Source organism: Phaseolus vulgaris, chromosome 1, assembly GCF_051622355.1.
Source record: "Phaseolus vulgaris cultivar YP4 chromosome 1, ASM5162235v1, whole genome shotgun sequence".
Taxonomy (NCBI): Eukaryota; Viridiplantae; Streptophyta; class Magnoliopsida; order Fabales; family Fabaceae; genus Phaseolus; species Phaseolus vulgaris.
This window is the reverse complement of record NC_143498.1, coordinates 42,102,384-42,117,215: the sequence shown is the minus strand read 5'-3', so window position 1 is coordinate 42,117,215 and position 14,832 is coordinate 42,102,384. Positions and strand designations below refer to the sequence as shown.

At 34.3% G+C, this 14,832-nt stretch overlaps 2 protein-coding genes across 2 annotated transcripts; both read left to right on the top strand.

Moving 5' to 3' along the window:
• Positions 1-5,912: 5,912 nt before the first annotated feature.
• Positions 5,913-8,498, top strand: LOC137814126 (transcription termination factor MTEF18, mitochondrial). Its single transcript, XM_090302843.1, has 2 exons — positions 5,913-8,067; positions 8,160-8,498. Exon 1 carries the CDS (start codon positions 6,136-6,138, stop codon positions 7,792-7,794), a length of 1,659 nt encoding a protein of 552 aa, XP_090158969.1. The 5' UTR covers positions 5,913-6,135; the 3' UTR covers positions 7,795-8,067; positions 8,160-8,498.
• A 3,678-nt stretch (positions 8,499-12,176) lies between these two features.
• On the top strand, positions 12,177-13,927 carry LOC137814125 (uncharacterized). Its single transcript, XM_068616697.2, has 2 exons — positions 12,177-12,317; positions 13,285-13,927. Exon 2 carries the CDS (start codon positions 13,337-13,339, stop codon positions 13,745-13,747), a length of 411 nt encoding a protein of 136 aa, XP_068472798.1. The 5' UTR covers positions 12,177-12,317; positions 13,285-13,336; the 3' UTR covers positions 13,748-13,927.
• The last annotated feature ends 905 nt before the right edge of the window (positions 13,928-14,832 follow it).

The window sequence follows — 14,832 nt, the reverse complement described above, 5'->3', positions numbered from 1 at the left end:
CAAAGGAAGCAAGGTCAAAGAGTCAATCAAGAAGGAAAAGAAGGCAAAACAAGAAAAGCTTCAACCTCTGCTTCATGGCCAGAAAGGAAGATGACTCAAGTAGTGTAAGTTCATCTAACTCCTCAAACTCTGAAAATTATGGTTAATTGCTTCAAGCCTTTCAAGAAACGCATGAAGAAGCCAACGGATTGACCCTCTTGAACAATCGGTTAAAGGGAATGAATAGCTGGCTTGAAAACAGAGTCAAATCACTGGAAGAGGAATTAGAAAATTCAAAAACAGATTTTGAAAACCTTGAAATTGTTTATAAAAACTCCTCTTGCAAGTGTGATAGTCTTGTTTGTGAAAATTGCGAAAATCTTGAAAAGAATGTCCACTATCTTGTTAAAATTGTGGATAAGCTTTCTAAAGGTCAATCCAACTTTGAGAATGTCTTGGCATCTCAAAACTGTGTTTTTGGAAAAGTTGGATTGGGTTTTAACCCACAAAACCAACAAGATAGATTTTCAAAATCATTTTCGAAAATGCCAGAAAAACAATCGATTGGACCATCGAAACAACCGATTGTTACATGCTTCTATTACATGAAAAAAGGCCATTCTAAGGTTCTATAAAATTAGAAAATATGTTGTTCCTAGGGACTTTATGAAGTGGATTCCTAAGTGCAGTAAAGGTTCAATTCATGAATGTAAACCAAATGGACCCACATTCATAAGGGGACCAAATCTTTGTACTTGAAAATCTTCTTTGTAGGAAAACTTGGAGGAGAGCAAGCAACAATGGTACTTGGATAGTGGATGCTCCAAGCATATGACAGGGGACAAATCAAAGTTCCTGAGTATCTCCTTTAGGCAAGAAGGGCATGTCACCTATGGGGACAACAACAAGGGAATGATTCTTGGGAGAGGATCCATATGAGACAAAGACATCTTGGTCATCCATGATGTGCTCTATGTAGAAGGGCTAAAGCACAATCTGTTGAGCATTAGCCAACTGTGTGACAAGGGATATCGGGTGATGTTCAAGACAAACACATGTGAAATCTGTCTACCCAACACCAAAGAGGTAATGTTGGTAGGTAAGAGAATCAATAATGTGTATCTTCTAGATATCTCTTCACCATGTTCAATTGGTTGTCTTCTATCAAAGCAAGATGAATCTTGGCTTTGGCATAGAAGAATTGCTCATATTCACATGAATCACTTGAACAGGCTAATTTCAAGGGATCTTGTGATTGGGCTACCAAAGCTCAAGTTTGAGAGGGATCACATTTGTGAAGCTTGCCAAAAAGGGAAACAAGTGAAAAGCTCTTTTAAAATAAAAAATGTTGTTTCTTCTTTAAAACCCCTTGAGCTTCTTCACATGGATCTCTTTGGACCCTCAAGAACTATGAGCCTTGGTAGAAATTACTATGCTCTTGTTATTGTTGATGACTTTTCTAGGTAAACTTGGACTCTTTTCTTGGAATCAAAGAGTGATGTCTTTTCTGCATTCAAGAAGCTAGCAAGAAGGTTGCAAAATACAAAGAACAGCAACATAGGCTCTATTAGAAGTGATCATGGAGGAGAATTCCAAAATGAGAAGTTCAGCAAGTTCTGTGAAAAGATGGAGATTTTGCACAACTTCTCTGCTCCAAGAACTCCACAACAGAATGGTGTGATAGAGAGGAAGAACAGGTCACTTGAAGAGCTAGCAAGGACAATGCTTAGTGAATCATCTCTTCCTAAGTACTTTTGGGTGGATGCAGTGAGCACTTCTTGTTATGTGATGAATAAAGTGCTTATTAGGTCTATTCTGAAGAAGACTCCATATGAACTCTTCAATGGAAGGAAGCCTAACATCAATCATCTCAGAGTCTTTGGCTGCAGTTGTTTCGTTCTCAACAATGGAAAGGAAAGCTTGGGGAAGTTTGATGAGAAAGCTGATCTTGGCATCTTGATAGGGTATTCTCTCACAAGTCATGCATACATAATCTACAACAAGAGGTTGATGAATGTAGAAGAGTCTGTTCACGTTGTCTTTGATGAGGTAGATCGCAGAAACATCCAAATCCCGAAGACCAGTGCTGAAGAGGATAAACAGAGCATCAGTTTGGAGAAGCTGGAAATCTGTGCAGAAAAACAACCGGTTGATTCGCAGAAACAACCGATTGAAATTCTGCAACAGAGTGAGCTGCCCAAAGAGTGGAGGCTTCCTAGAGATCTGTCAGTGGAAAACATCATAGGGCAGATAAAAGAAGGTGTCTTCACACGTAGCTCCATCTCAAACTTCTGCAGGCACACAACTTTCGTCTCACAAATTGAACCGAAGTCAATTGATGAAGCTCTCAAGGATGAAAAGTGGGTTGAAGCTATGCATGAAGAGTTGAATCAGTTTGCAAGGAGTGAGGTATGGTTTCTTGTCCCTAGAACAGCTGAGATGAACATCATAGGTTCGAAGTGGGTGTTCAGAAACAAGTTTGATGAAGATGGTGTGATCACAAGGAACAAAGCAAGGCTAGTTGCCAAGGGCTACAATCAAGAGGAGGGCATAGATTATGGTGAAACCTTTGTCCTTGTTTCAAGGTTGGAGGCTGTGAGGCTGCTGCTGGCTTTTGCTTGTATGAGTGGTTTCAAACTCTTCCAAATGGATGTCAAGAGTGTCTTCTTGAATGGCTACACCAATGAGGAAGTGTATGTGGATCAACCACCGAGCTTTGAAGATCATCAACATCCCAACTATGTCTTCAAGTTGAAGAAAGCTTTGTATAGACTGAAGCAAGCTCCAAAGCAGTGGTATGAGAGGCTTAGCAACTTTCTGCTATCTCATTGTTATGAAAGGGGAATGGTAGACAAGACTTTCTTCATCAAAAAGTCAAATTCAGAAATAATTCTTGTGCAAATCTATGTTGATGACATCATCTTTGGTGCTACACAAGATAGTTTGTGCGAAGAATTTGTGGCTGCAATGAAAGGTGAGTTTGAAATGTCTATGATGGGAGAATTTTCTTTCTTTCTTGGATTGCAGGTTAAGCAAACAAAGGATGGAATCTTTTTATGTCAATCAAAGTATTGCAAGGAGATTCTCAAGAAATTTGAAATGGAGAGTTGCAAAGAAGCAAGCACTCCAATGCCATCAAGTTGCTACATGGATGTTGATGCTGCTGGAAAGGGTGTAGATCAAACCAAATACAGAGGATTGATTGGCTCTTTGTTATATCTAACAGCTAGTAGGCCGGACATCATGTTTGCGGTGTGTCTATGTGCAAGATATCAAGCAAATCCTAAAGAGTCAGACTTCAAAGCTGCAAAAAGAATTCTGAAATATCTCAAAGGAACATCATCTGTTGGGTTATGGTATCCTTCTCACTCTCCAATTCATTTAATTGGTTATTCAGATTCTGACTTTGCAGGTTGCAAGCTAGATAGGAAGAGCACAAGTGGCACTTGTCACCTTCTTGGCTCAAGCCTAATCTCATGGCATAACAAGAAGCAAGCATGTGTTGCTCTCTCTGCTACTGAGGCTGAGTATATAGCTACTAGAAGTTGTTGTGCACAGATTATGTGGCTCAAACAACAACTTGCAGACTTTGGATTACAAATCAGCAAAGTTCCTTTGATGTGTGATAACACAAGTGCCATTAATCTTACCAAAAATCAGATTCAACACTCAAGGACAAAACATATCGAGATAAGACATCATTTCATCAGGGATCATGTAAACAAGGGGAACTGTGAAGTGAAGTTTGTGGAGACCAAACTACAGTTAGCTGATATCTTCACTAAACCTCTACCAAAAGAGAGGTTCTTCTTCCTAAGAAATGAGTTAGGTATCCTTGATCTTAATAATCTCTCCTAAATCTGTTTTAAATACATGTTAAAGTCTTTTTGTGAAGACAAATAGGGGGAGAATTAATTGGTTCTTGTATATCTTTATCTGAAACTGTGTAATCTGTTAAAATCTCTGATATAAAGTTGTTTTCTGCTGCTGCTGATAGAAACAACCGATTGTTTATCAGGATTTATGATTTCAAAGTGTGGAAATCTAACCTGTTGTTGTAAGAAGCAGTGGATGGTATATATGCTATTTTTGCAGGTACTGCTTCAGATTCAGTCAGATCAAACACAAGCACCAGGGATTTGTCTTCATCAAATAGGGGGAGATAGTTGAATCAAGTGGTGTTCAAGCTTTGAAGAATCCAAACCCTTTGAAGGATGATGAAGGTTGGTTGTGCTTGCTATTGTTGAGTTGTCCTTTAGATAGGATCTGGGGTAGATTTAATATGTAATCCACTCTTGATTGAATCCAAAGCATAATCGCTCTCAATCCTTTTAAAAGAAAAGTGTTTTTCAAGTTAAGTGAAAAACAACCTGTTGTTTTGTCGAAACAACCGATTGTTTTATACTTAGGTGTTTTTAGAAAAGGTTGAAAACTGTTTTTATGGTTGACTTACTGTCAAAACCAAAACAACTGATTGATTCGAGGAAACAACCAATTGTTTGTTTTGGTACCATAACAGAAAAATGGTTTGTGTTTTGACTGAGCATTAAATGATTTTCTAACTGTTTACGCTCCAGTTTTTAATGCTTTGACCAATCTTTAAATGCAATTAATAGTTTGTTAAGATTTGATAACAAACAACATCTTTTGATATATACGGAAAAACATATTTGAGTTTTTCATTGTTTTTGAGTTTTTGAAAAGTTGAGATTGCTTAGAGATTGAGATTGATCAAAGATTGTGAGCTAGGATTTTCTCTTGTATTGATTTCAGATTTGTTCTGTAACAAGTGTAATCCTTGTATCTGTTGATAGAAACCTTGTGTGTTTGTTGAGAAGTGTTGTGTGTTCTTGAGGGGATCAATATCAACATTCTTAGTGTTGGTGTGTTGACCAAGAGGAGTGTGTGTCTTGAGGGGATCAAGGTCACTTCTTTGGTTGCTTAGTGAAATTTCTCAGTGGTTTATGAGAAGACTGAATGTAGCTCTGGGTTTAGAGTGAACCAGTATAAATTTCTGTGTGCATTTTCTCTATCCCTTAACTCCTTAAATTCAATTTTTATATTTGTAAACTGGTATAAACAACCGATTGTTTTTGCGAAACAACCGATTATTTTTCTAGTGCTGTGCTTTTTGCTTTGTGTTTTGAAAAACTGATTTCTTAATCAATATATTCTCGAAGTAATTTCATTCAAGGCTTAAAAGTTTGCGAAAACCTTCTTTAAACCATTCACCCCCTTCTAGTTTAAAGCCATACATTCTAACATTGGACACAAATCATGAAGGGACGAATGCAGCTCCTAATTTTTCTAAAGACTCTTCGACCTACAAACTCGAACCGAGGGCTAGGAGAGAGAAATGAGAGCATCTCGACCAAAAATAAAACTTAGGGTCTTAAGGTTAAGCCTATCGAGCCTAGGGGGCTAACTACAACCCTAAATCAAGTAAAAACAAGATTAATCTAAAAAATCGTGCTAACATAGGTTGAATGTGAACAATGCTCATGCTCACCTCTATAAATAGATGAGTATCACTCTAGTGAAAAATACGTTTTTACAACATTGCTGAATATTGACTTGAGTATTAAATATCTTTTACAAATATCGCGTTCCAACCAAAATCCAAAAAGTGGCTTAGATACAAGTGTTTCAATAAATAAATAAGATAAAAAAAAGACACATTCTCATTACATAGAAGAACATTATTATTATTATTATTATTATTATTATTATTATTATTATTATTATTATTATTATTATTAGAGAAAATACAAACATTTTTATTTTACATTTCTATTATTTGAAATAATATAGTTTGAAAAAAAATTATGAAATGAAGGATTTTGTAAGATTGCTTGTATGATTTTTTTTTTTGTAATATGAGAGAGCCATTAATAATTCCATGTTTAAGTGATTGGGTGGTGTGAAGTTTGTATAAGAAATTCAGTGTTGTAAAAGTATTTATGACTTACCCACCTCTGCCGGTAACATGAGTTGGGAGATTGTTGATTGTGGGCTTCGCCGTGGCTTCTGAAACGCACCAACATGGCAGTGGGTTCGCCCTAGCTGCGCCGTTGACCCCAAGATGTGTCTTCTCTTCCCTCTAACTTCACTCTTCATCTCTCTCTATTATCACCCCTCAACGACGCCGTACCCACCATGTTACCCTTTCGAAAACTCAACACTCAATGCTTCTTCTTCCTTCTTAAACCCTGCCAAAACCCTAGATTCCAGAGCACGAAACCCGCCACCAAAATCGTCGGAAAAACCACCGTAAAAGAAGCCCAGGCCGCATTGCTCGAGTACCTCCACTCCACCCGCAGCCTCAACTTCTTAGACGCTGACAACATGTGCAGAAACTCGCCCTCCTTCCTCCAGGACCTCCTCGCCAAAACCCACTCGCACACGCCGCACGTGGACACCAAACGCTCCATTTCGCGCTACCTCCGCTACCACCCGATCAACGAGTTCGAGCCCTTCTTCGAGAGCGCGGGTCTCTCCCCTTCCGAGTACACGCCCCTTCTCCCGCCTCACATGATTTACCTAAACGACGACGTTCTGCTAATGGAGAATCACCACGCGCTCTGCAACTACGGGATTCCCCGAACCAAGATGGGGAGGGTTTTCAAACTCGCGCCTCAGGTTTTTGGGTATGAACCCGGGGTTTTGATCTCGAAGCTTCGAGAATACGAAAACCTCGGTGTTTCGCGGAAGACTTTGATAAATGTGGTTGCTTCCAGCCCCTGCGTTTTGGTTGGAGGTGTGGATTTTAATTTTGTCAAGGTTGTGGAGATGTTGAAGGGTGTTATTGGAAAGGATTGTGATTGGATTGGAGAGCATTTGTTGATTAACAAGGATTGTTGTAATTGGAAGGTGATGTTTCAGGTTTTGAGTTTGCTTTCTAGGGTTTTCAATGAGAAACAATGGGGTGATTTACTCTCTCGTCACCCTGGTTTGATTTTTGAGGAGTCTGGAGGTTGTGTGTTATCCTTGATTGACTTTTTGTTGAAATTTGGATTGTCTGTAAACCGGGTTTGTGTCATGCTGCACGAGTTTCCGGAGATTCGGGTAGTAACATTTTTGTCCAATTTGAGGCTGTGTTTTCTGTTCTTGACTGAGATTGAGATGGAGGCTTCGGAGATTGGGAGGGTTTTGCAGTCTCACTGGTTGGTGTTGGGTTCCTTCACCATGAAGAGAACGATAACTTTGCTTACTAACTTGAATGTTGGCAAGAAGCGACTGTGTAGAGTTGTGAGGGATGATCCTCTAGTAATGAAGAGTTGGTCATTGGGAAGGAGAATTGAGCCTCTGGTTAACTCGTATGTGGAGTTTGAATCGAAGGCTCTGAAGAAGGAGTTCATGCTAAGGTTGGGGTTTGAAGAGAACTCCAAAGCAATGGATGAGACGATTAAGTTGTTCAGGGGTAAGGGAGCTGAGCTTCAGGAGAGACTTGAATTTATTGTTAATGCTGGGTTGGATTATGAGGTTGCCTGTAAGATAATTCGAGATTCCCCGCGGATTCTTAGTCAGACCACGGATAGGATCAACATGAAAATTGAGTCTCTTGTGAATGAAGGATATTCGATATCGGATTTGGAAACTTTTCCTTCCTTCCTTTCCTATTCAGCTCAAAGGGTTAAGCTGAGGTTTTCAATGTATAATTGGCTAAAAGAGCATGGAGCTGCAGAAAAAGGGCTTGCTTTGAGCACTATAATTGCATGCTCTGAAAAAGCGTTTGAGAAGCTGTACGTGAAGCGCCATCCGTCTGGCCTTCAAGTTTGGCAGGATTTAAAGGCACAAATTTCTTCGAAGGTTTAGATGTTTGAAGAAATCCTGCACTTCAATTGTATTTTTTGATGAAAGCATACATGAGACAATAAATCCAGTCTTTCACTGAGATGGGATTAATTGCTTCTGATGTGGATAATAATGATTTAATCTGGCAATCTGGTTGTGGTTCTGCTTCAGATAATTGTGCATCCCCTATTTTTTCATCATCTTTTAAGGATGATTGAACTGCAAGTTGTATTCTGGAATGAATCACTTAAAGTTGGTGGATATGGTGTGAACATTGCAGACAGCCAAATGAAGGTCAGATATGCTAGCAGGCATCGCATTGACATGAAATCATAAAGAACAACTAATGAATGCAGGTCTAACATCTTGGTGATTGCTGATTTCAGATTGGTGATATTTATCACACGTCTTGTAGATGGAAAGAACGTTGGCTAGATAGATCATTTTTTGTGAAGATCACCTTCTTACCCCGGTTACATTGCAGATCACTAGGTTTTAATTTCTAGTCTGACTAGATCTGTTCCTCAAGTATGAACCACACGGGCAGTGGAGCTGGTGAGGTGAGGATGAGAAACTGTATTATTTTCCAATTGAAAATTAGATGACCAGGTTTTCTGGGTTGAATAAATTTGTTATTATAATTATGTTTCCAATCAAAGAAATTGTTAAGGAACATACATGCTCTCTGCAACTTGGCATTTTATAACAATTTGCCTCTGAAATCAGACATTGTGCAAGTATTGATATAAGTGGCTGGTAAACGATATCTAGGTGTTGCAGAAAACCCACGTGTCATCTCAGAATGTTGTCCCTCTTCAACTATGCTGAATTGGTATCCATATTTAGAGCCAACTAAAATTATTTAGAACCTTCAAACACAATGCATAGCAACTTAGCAAGAATATCAACTTTCTTAATGATGAATAATGTAATCTTTAGATATTTGCCACAGTACGAATTATTATCTTTTGAAAATCAGAAATTGAGGAAACAAGTGATCTTGAACTATTAGTGGCTCGTTATTCCTCCACACTGATAAGTTGGAATTCCTGCCTTTCTTGATGGGGCAAAAGTCCAGTTTTTAAATACATTTTTTAAAGCAACCAAACTACTTTTAACTAACCACCGTTCAATCCTAACTTTAGAATCCTATTTTAGGTGGTTCCCTTCAATTGTCTCTTGGAATTCTAAGTTTTCAATTCTATACTTTGTGGAGCAAATATAGTGTCTAATTTCAATTGTCCTTTCATTAGATGATTAAAGATTGGACTCAACTTGGAACTCGTTAAATGACATCATTACAAAGGGACAATGGCCCTACGGCGGCCCCAACTACCAAGTTGAATTTATCATTTTGTATTTGATTTTGAGTAGGGGTTAAGTAGTATTTAATATATTTTATTTTTCTTTTATTGATAATTTTAGTTATTTATAAAAAAAATCTAGTAAATGTTGAATATAATAAATTTTTATTTTACATTGTGTAGTGTCCTACAAACTTGCCAAAAAGTTGTTCTTTTATTTTTTTTTCTTCAACTATAAAGTATTTTATTTTATATTAAATTTACAAAATTTGTTTGAAAGTAAAACTATAAATATCACCATCATTCAACAGTGAGGCTAACAATGTTTAATATATAAATCTAATTTAGCTAAAATTATGATGTTTAAGTTATTTGTATACTTTTTAATTAATTCACTCAATAATTTGTAAGTTAAGCAGCAAAATCTGAGGTATCTTGGGTCTCAATTAAAATAAATTAAATTCATTTTAGGTAATTTACATATGTTAATTTTCTTTGAAGTGATGTTAATTTTCTATGAGTGATGATTTGATGATTTTTTTTAACATTTCTTTTAGATATTAGAAAATTTATTGATTTAATACTTAACTAATTTTAAAAAACATTATAATTGAAAATGGTTATATAATCACCAAAATGGTTATGGTGTGTGACCATGCATTTTTTTGGTATGGAAATGCTAAAAATGTATGTATTGATAATTAATGTTGAATATGATTTGAAAGATATAACAAAATGAAAGCGAAGTTTAACCAACAAAGTAGAAATTTCAAAAATATAATTCCTTTTAGTGTATGTCCACATTATAATGATGCTACAAATTATAATTTAGCTGTAATGATGATAATATGTATAAAATACAGAACTCAAAGTTAAAGAAATTCACCAACGAGATTAATATTTGACGTGGAAAATTAATAATATATAAAAATATTTATAAGAACTATCTTAAATTAAATTACAAATTATTAAGTTTAATGACTTGTTAAAATGTTGCTAGTAGTTGCTATGTCTTATAATTAACTTCTAAATATAGAAAAACAACATGATTTTTTTTAGTTAATATTTAATAAGGAGTAATGCTTAAATGCCCTTAATGGGTCTAAAGGTGAAGTGTTTGTGCCAAAGGAATACAATCAATGTAAGTTACAATTGTAGTAATCAAGTACACAATTAATTTTACAAATATGCAAGAAAAAATAGCTAATTGATTGGGGTAGAAATGGATTTTAATCAACAAACTTTTTACATGATATCAATAAAATCTATATTTTAGTTAAGTCTACTTAAAAATTAAGAAGTGAATCTTATATATTTCAAAGTTTCAAATGAATGAGAATGTTGTATTTTAATATTATCACTTTAAATATGTATAGAGATGAAACCTAGCATTTCATATGTTTAAAAGATACATAGTTTTATTATGATAATTTTTAAGTGTATGAGGCAAAATTTTGAAGGCTCATTCATCCTATAATAATATAATAGCAACATGAAATACTATTTATTATAAGATTACTAGACATTCCTCTATTGTCTAACCAAATAAAATATCAATGTCAAACTCTATAAGCATAGTCTTTAAATATCATGTTTAATATAGAGTGCGAAACTATAGTCTTTTAGAAAAGTTAATACTTGAAGACAAAAATAGAAATTTCTACCTATTGTTATCCTCTGTGAAATTAATATGAACAAAAAACAAAATTAATGCATTGAAACACAAGATAACAATGTTCATAGTAATTATATGTGCTATTATATGACATCTTTTAACAAGTTTTCTATAGTAATTTTTGAAAAAGATTTTTTTAAAAGTTAAAATTAGTTATGTATAATTTTAAAAATAAAAATTTAAAGAAATTGCATAATAAATTTTTAATTTTTTTTATAAACTAATTATAATTTATAGATAACTTTATTTTTATTTTTCTCTTACGGAGAAGGTTATAAAAAAAACCAATAAACACTCACATTTTTTAAATAATTGCTTTGATATTATTTAAGTTCTTTACCAACTCTAAAAAGATTAAAATAATTGAAATGGGCAGAAGCATTTACTCCTATTTTAATTACCTAAATACTGTAATGTTTTTGCTTATATATATATATATATGTTTTGTGTAATTTATTTAGTAAGACACTTAGAAAATATATTTATTATATACTCCTCCAATATATCATAAAATGATAAAATGTATTTTCATAAAAATATAATGAGAAAAGGTATTTTTTTAAAATAAGTTAAATAATGGAAATTAATTTTTGAAAATAAATTATATCTAAAATATATTTTCATAATTTATTAACAAAAAAATTATTATCACCCTAATGTTTTGAGAAATAAAATTAAATGACGTTAAAATAAGTGTTTTTTTTCTTTAAAATGATGTTCTTTCATTCTAAAGTAACAATTTTCAAAGTTTTTTTTATAATTTTTATAATTTGTTAAATTACTTTTATAATAATCAAAATCTTGAAATAGTAATATCAAATGTGTTAATAAATATTTTAATTACCTTGTTAATGATCTTACAAATCTAAAAATCAGTTAAAAATGTTAATAGTAATTTTTTTTCTTTCTGTTCTGTTGGTAGTTTTTCTTTTTAATTTAATCACATGCATTTAATCTTAAGTTCTTTATTTTTTTTTAATTTCAAATAATGACGGAAAAAACACAATTCAAATTCCTATTCTTTTAACAGAATTTTTTTTTGTAATAGATAAGAAGTTTTAACCTTTTATAGCAGTGTTTGGTTATTATTACAATAACTTAATACAGAATACTAGTTAAAAAATATTATTATTTCTGACAGATATTTATTATAAGTAATTAATTAAAAACAATAGAAAGAGAGAAAAATTGCACATAGTCTTGCTATCTTCCATTCTCTATTTTTCCACTCTTTTTGTGTTCTTTCTCTCTGTATTCTTTCACTTCTTTCTTTGCTCACAGCATTCTCTCTCTATAACCTAGTTCTACATTTTTCACTCATCAAGTCTCTGTCTTTAAGCTTATATTGCTGTTCATCACATCACTTCTCTGATCTGTCTCTTCACTCTCTTTGACCCAGATCAAATTTTTGACTCCTTTTTCCCTCTCTGTTTATGCTTTCCTTCAAGCCATTAATAGAAAACAGCGCTGCTTCCATCTGGGTTTACCCTCTTTCTGGATTTTTCTTATCTGATTTTGTGAAATGGGTTGTCTTTGTTATGCGGAAAGTTGATTCAAGATAGGAGGTCAGCTTCATTTCTCTTCTTCCATGTCTCTTACTTCGTCAATCTCAATTCTGTTTAAATCTATAATGTTATTGCTTGCCTTTTCTTTTTCTTTCTTTCTTTTTTCTATTTCTGATGTTTATCTTCTTCTGTTTTGATCTTTTTGATAAACTTGGAAACTGGCTTGAATTCCTCTTTCTTGTTAGATTTCATGTTGTTTTGAAGCAGAGGAGTTTATGAAGTCTCTTTGCATGAGCTTAAACTAGATCGAAGATGAAAAACTTTGCAATAATTTACACTGTTTACATTGAAATTGAGTTTTGTTATATAGTGGGTTCCTCTCAGCTGTTGCCATAAAGTGAAGCTGTCTTCATTTTGTTCGGTTTAGGATTAGGTGATCCGCGATGTGGTTCAATTTCTTACTAAGGAAAATGATTTCAAATGCGATGTAAAGTTTTCACCGTGATGTCTTGGTAATTTTTCTTTGGTGAAAGTTAAGATAACTTGGTCCTTTAATTGGTTGGTTGTTCTGAAATTGGTTATTCAGATTTTCAGAATTAGTGGGATGCATGTGTTTATGCATTTTTTTTTGCTGATTATTGACAAAAGGAATAATCATCTGGAATGAGTTTTCTAAACCTTGTTTAAGTGTTTGATCTTGTCCATTTTAAGAGTGAGCATATGTAAATAGTATCGTAAAGTCCTTGATCTAGCACACATCAGAATTTCGATGTGTAGCACACATCAGTATTTATTTGATCCTTAAATAGCAAGAAGAGAATTTATAATTGCAAACTTGACTTTTGTTACTCTTAATTTAGTATAAACAAATAATTGATGCAAGTGATACTCAAAACACAAAAGTGTATGTGATCAAGAATTGGTTTCAAGTAGCATCACTCAAAATTGATTTAAACAGCATGTTTTGTTTCAGTTATATGATAGATATTTGTTTGGCCTTTGAAGTATAATTGTTTGATCTGCGCAGAATTTTCTTAGAGAAATTTTAGTTAATTTTATCAACAAGGGGGCTTTTGGCAATGGGTCGAGGCAGAGGAAAAGGAAAGAAGCAATCTGTTATAGCTGAGGATCCTGGAAGTGGCGAAGAGGATAAAGTCCCAGCTTACAGAAGAAGAGGAAGACCTCTAAAGCCACTGACTGATGAAATTGAAGAAGTGGAAGTAACTGAAATTATAGAGAAAGATGAGGAGAATGTTAAAGTTAACGGCTCTACCAATGATTTGAAAACTCCGGCTATCACAGTAAATAAAAGGAAAAGGAAGAGATCTACACAGGTTAAAGAAAAGATAGATCACCTGAAAGAGGACAATGGCATCCTAGCAAAGACAGGCCCTGACGATTCAATAAAGTCTACTGGATTCCGACAGAATGGGAGCCGGCGTAAGAACAAGCCTCGTCGTGCTGCTGAGGCTGGGGTAGATTGCAAGTGAGCAGCAAGGTTGTCATGAAAGTTCTGTTCCAAGGCCCTTGGTATTGATGGAGTTTTGTTATCACCAGAGACAGGGTTTGTTTGATTGTGTAAGGCTTGTTATGGTTGCTTGTTATTACTCATTTTGTTCTTTGTAATTTCCATATGCTATTTCTAATTTTAATTTTGATGATTCATAGCAGACTGTGCTCCTTTAGTCTTCTATAAAACTATTGCCAAAAGAAAGTCTGAAATTTTGTAGATATTATTTTTTATCATTGTTAGGCATAAGGGGATTTCTCACTTCTTTCAAATGAACAAAGTTTTTGTTGACAGATACATTTGTTTACTTCACAAACATGTGTGTGTGTGATGCCAAGTAATCTTAATCTTGTTGAATGGTCCAATGCCAATTAATATTCAAAGTCTTCTACAACTTTTGTCAACAATGAGCCTCAATATCCTCCAATCTTGCATTGAAGTTTTCAACATAAAGCCTCACACGTCCATCTAGTCAACTAGTTGCCATCACATATTGGCCTTTTGAGTGATTTTAGTTTCGAAGGAGAAAGAAACATAGGTATCTCTAGCAATATGCATTTATAGTGGAGAATGAGAGGAAATATGAAAGATTAATGCATAAGAAAAGAAGAAAAGAAAAGCCATGGATAAAATGTTCCTGTTTGAGAATGGGTGCATGTGATGATTGTGATCGATCAGGAGTAAAGCTGAAAAAAGCCTGATGATGTTGATATATAGGGATCCTTTTTTTTGTAGAGAGTGAGTCTCCAAAGAAGGCCTAAGGTATTGTTTGATCTGGTTGGTTGACTTGCTTGGAAGCTAGACCTGCAATCTCTTTCATGAGCTTTGGTGTTGTCTTTTTTTCTTTTTCTCTCTTTTGGTACAAAATTTAGACCTTTGTTATATCATATTGGAAAAGGGCAGAACTTAAGGGGCTATAGACATAGTCTGGCTTATACAAGTAAATCTTGTAGACATAGTCATTTGCAAAATCTTTTAATTTTAATGAGTCAATTTATCTATGCAAGTATAAATAACATAATATTATTGGTTTTAATGTTCTTGATTTTTTTTATTACAGTATGT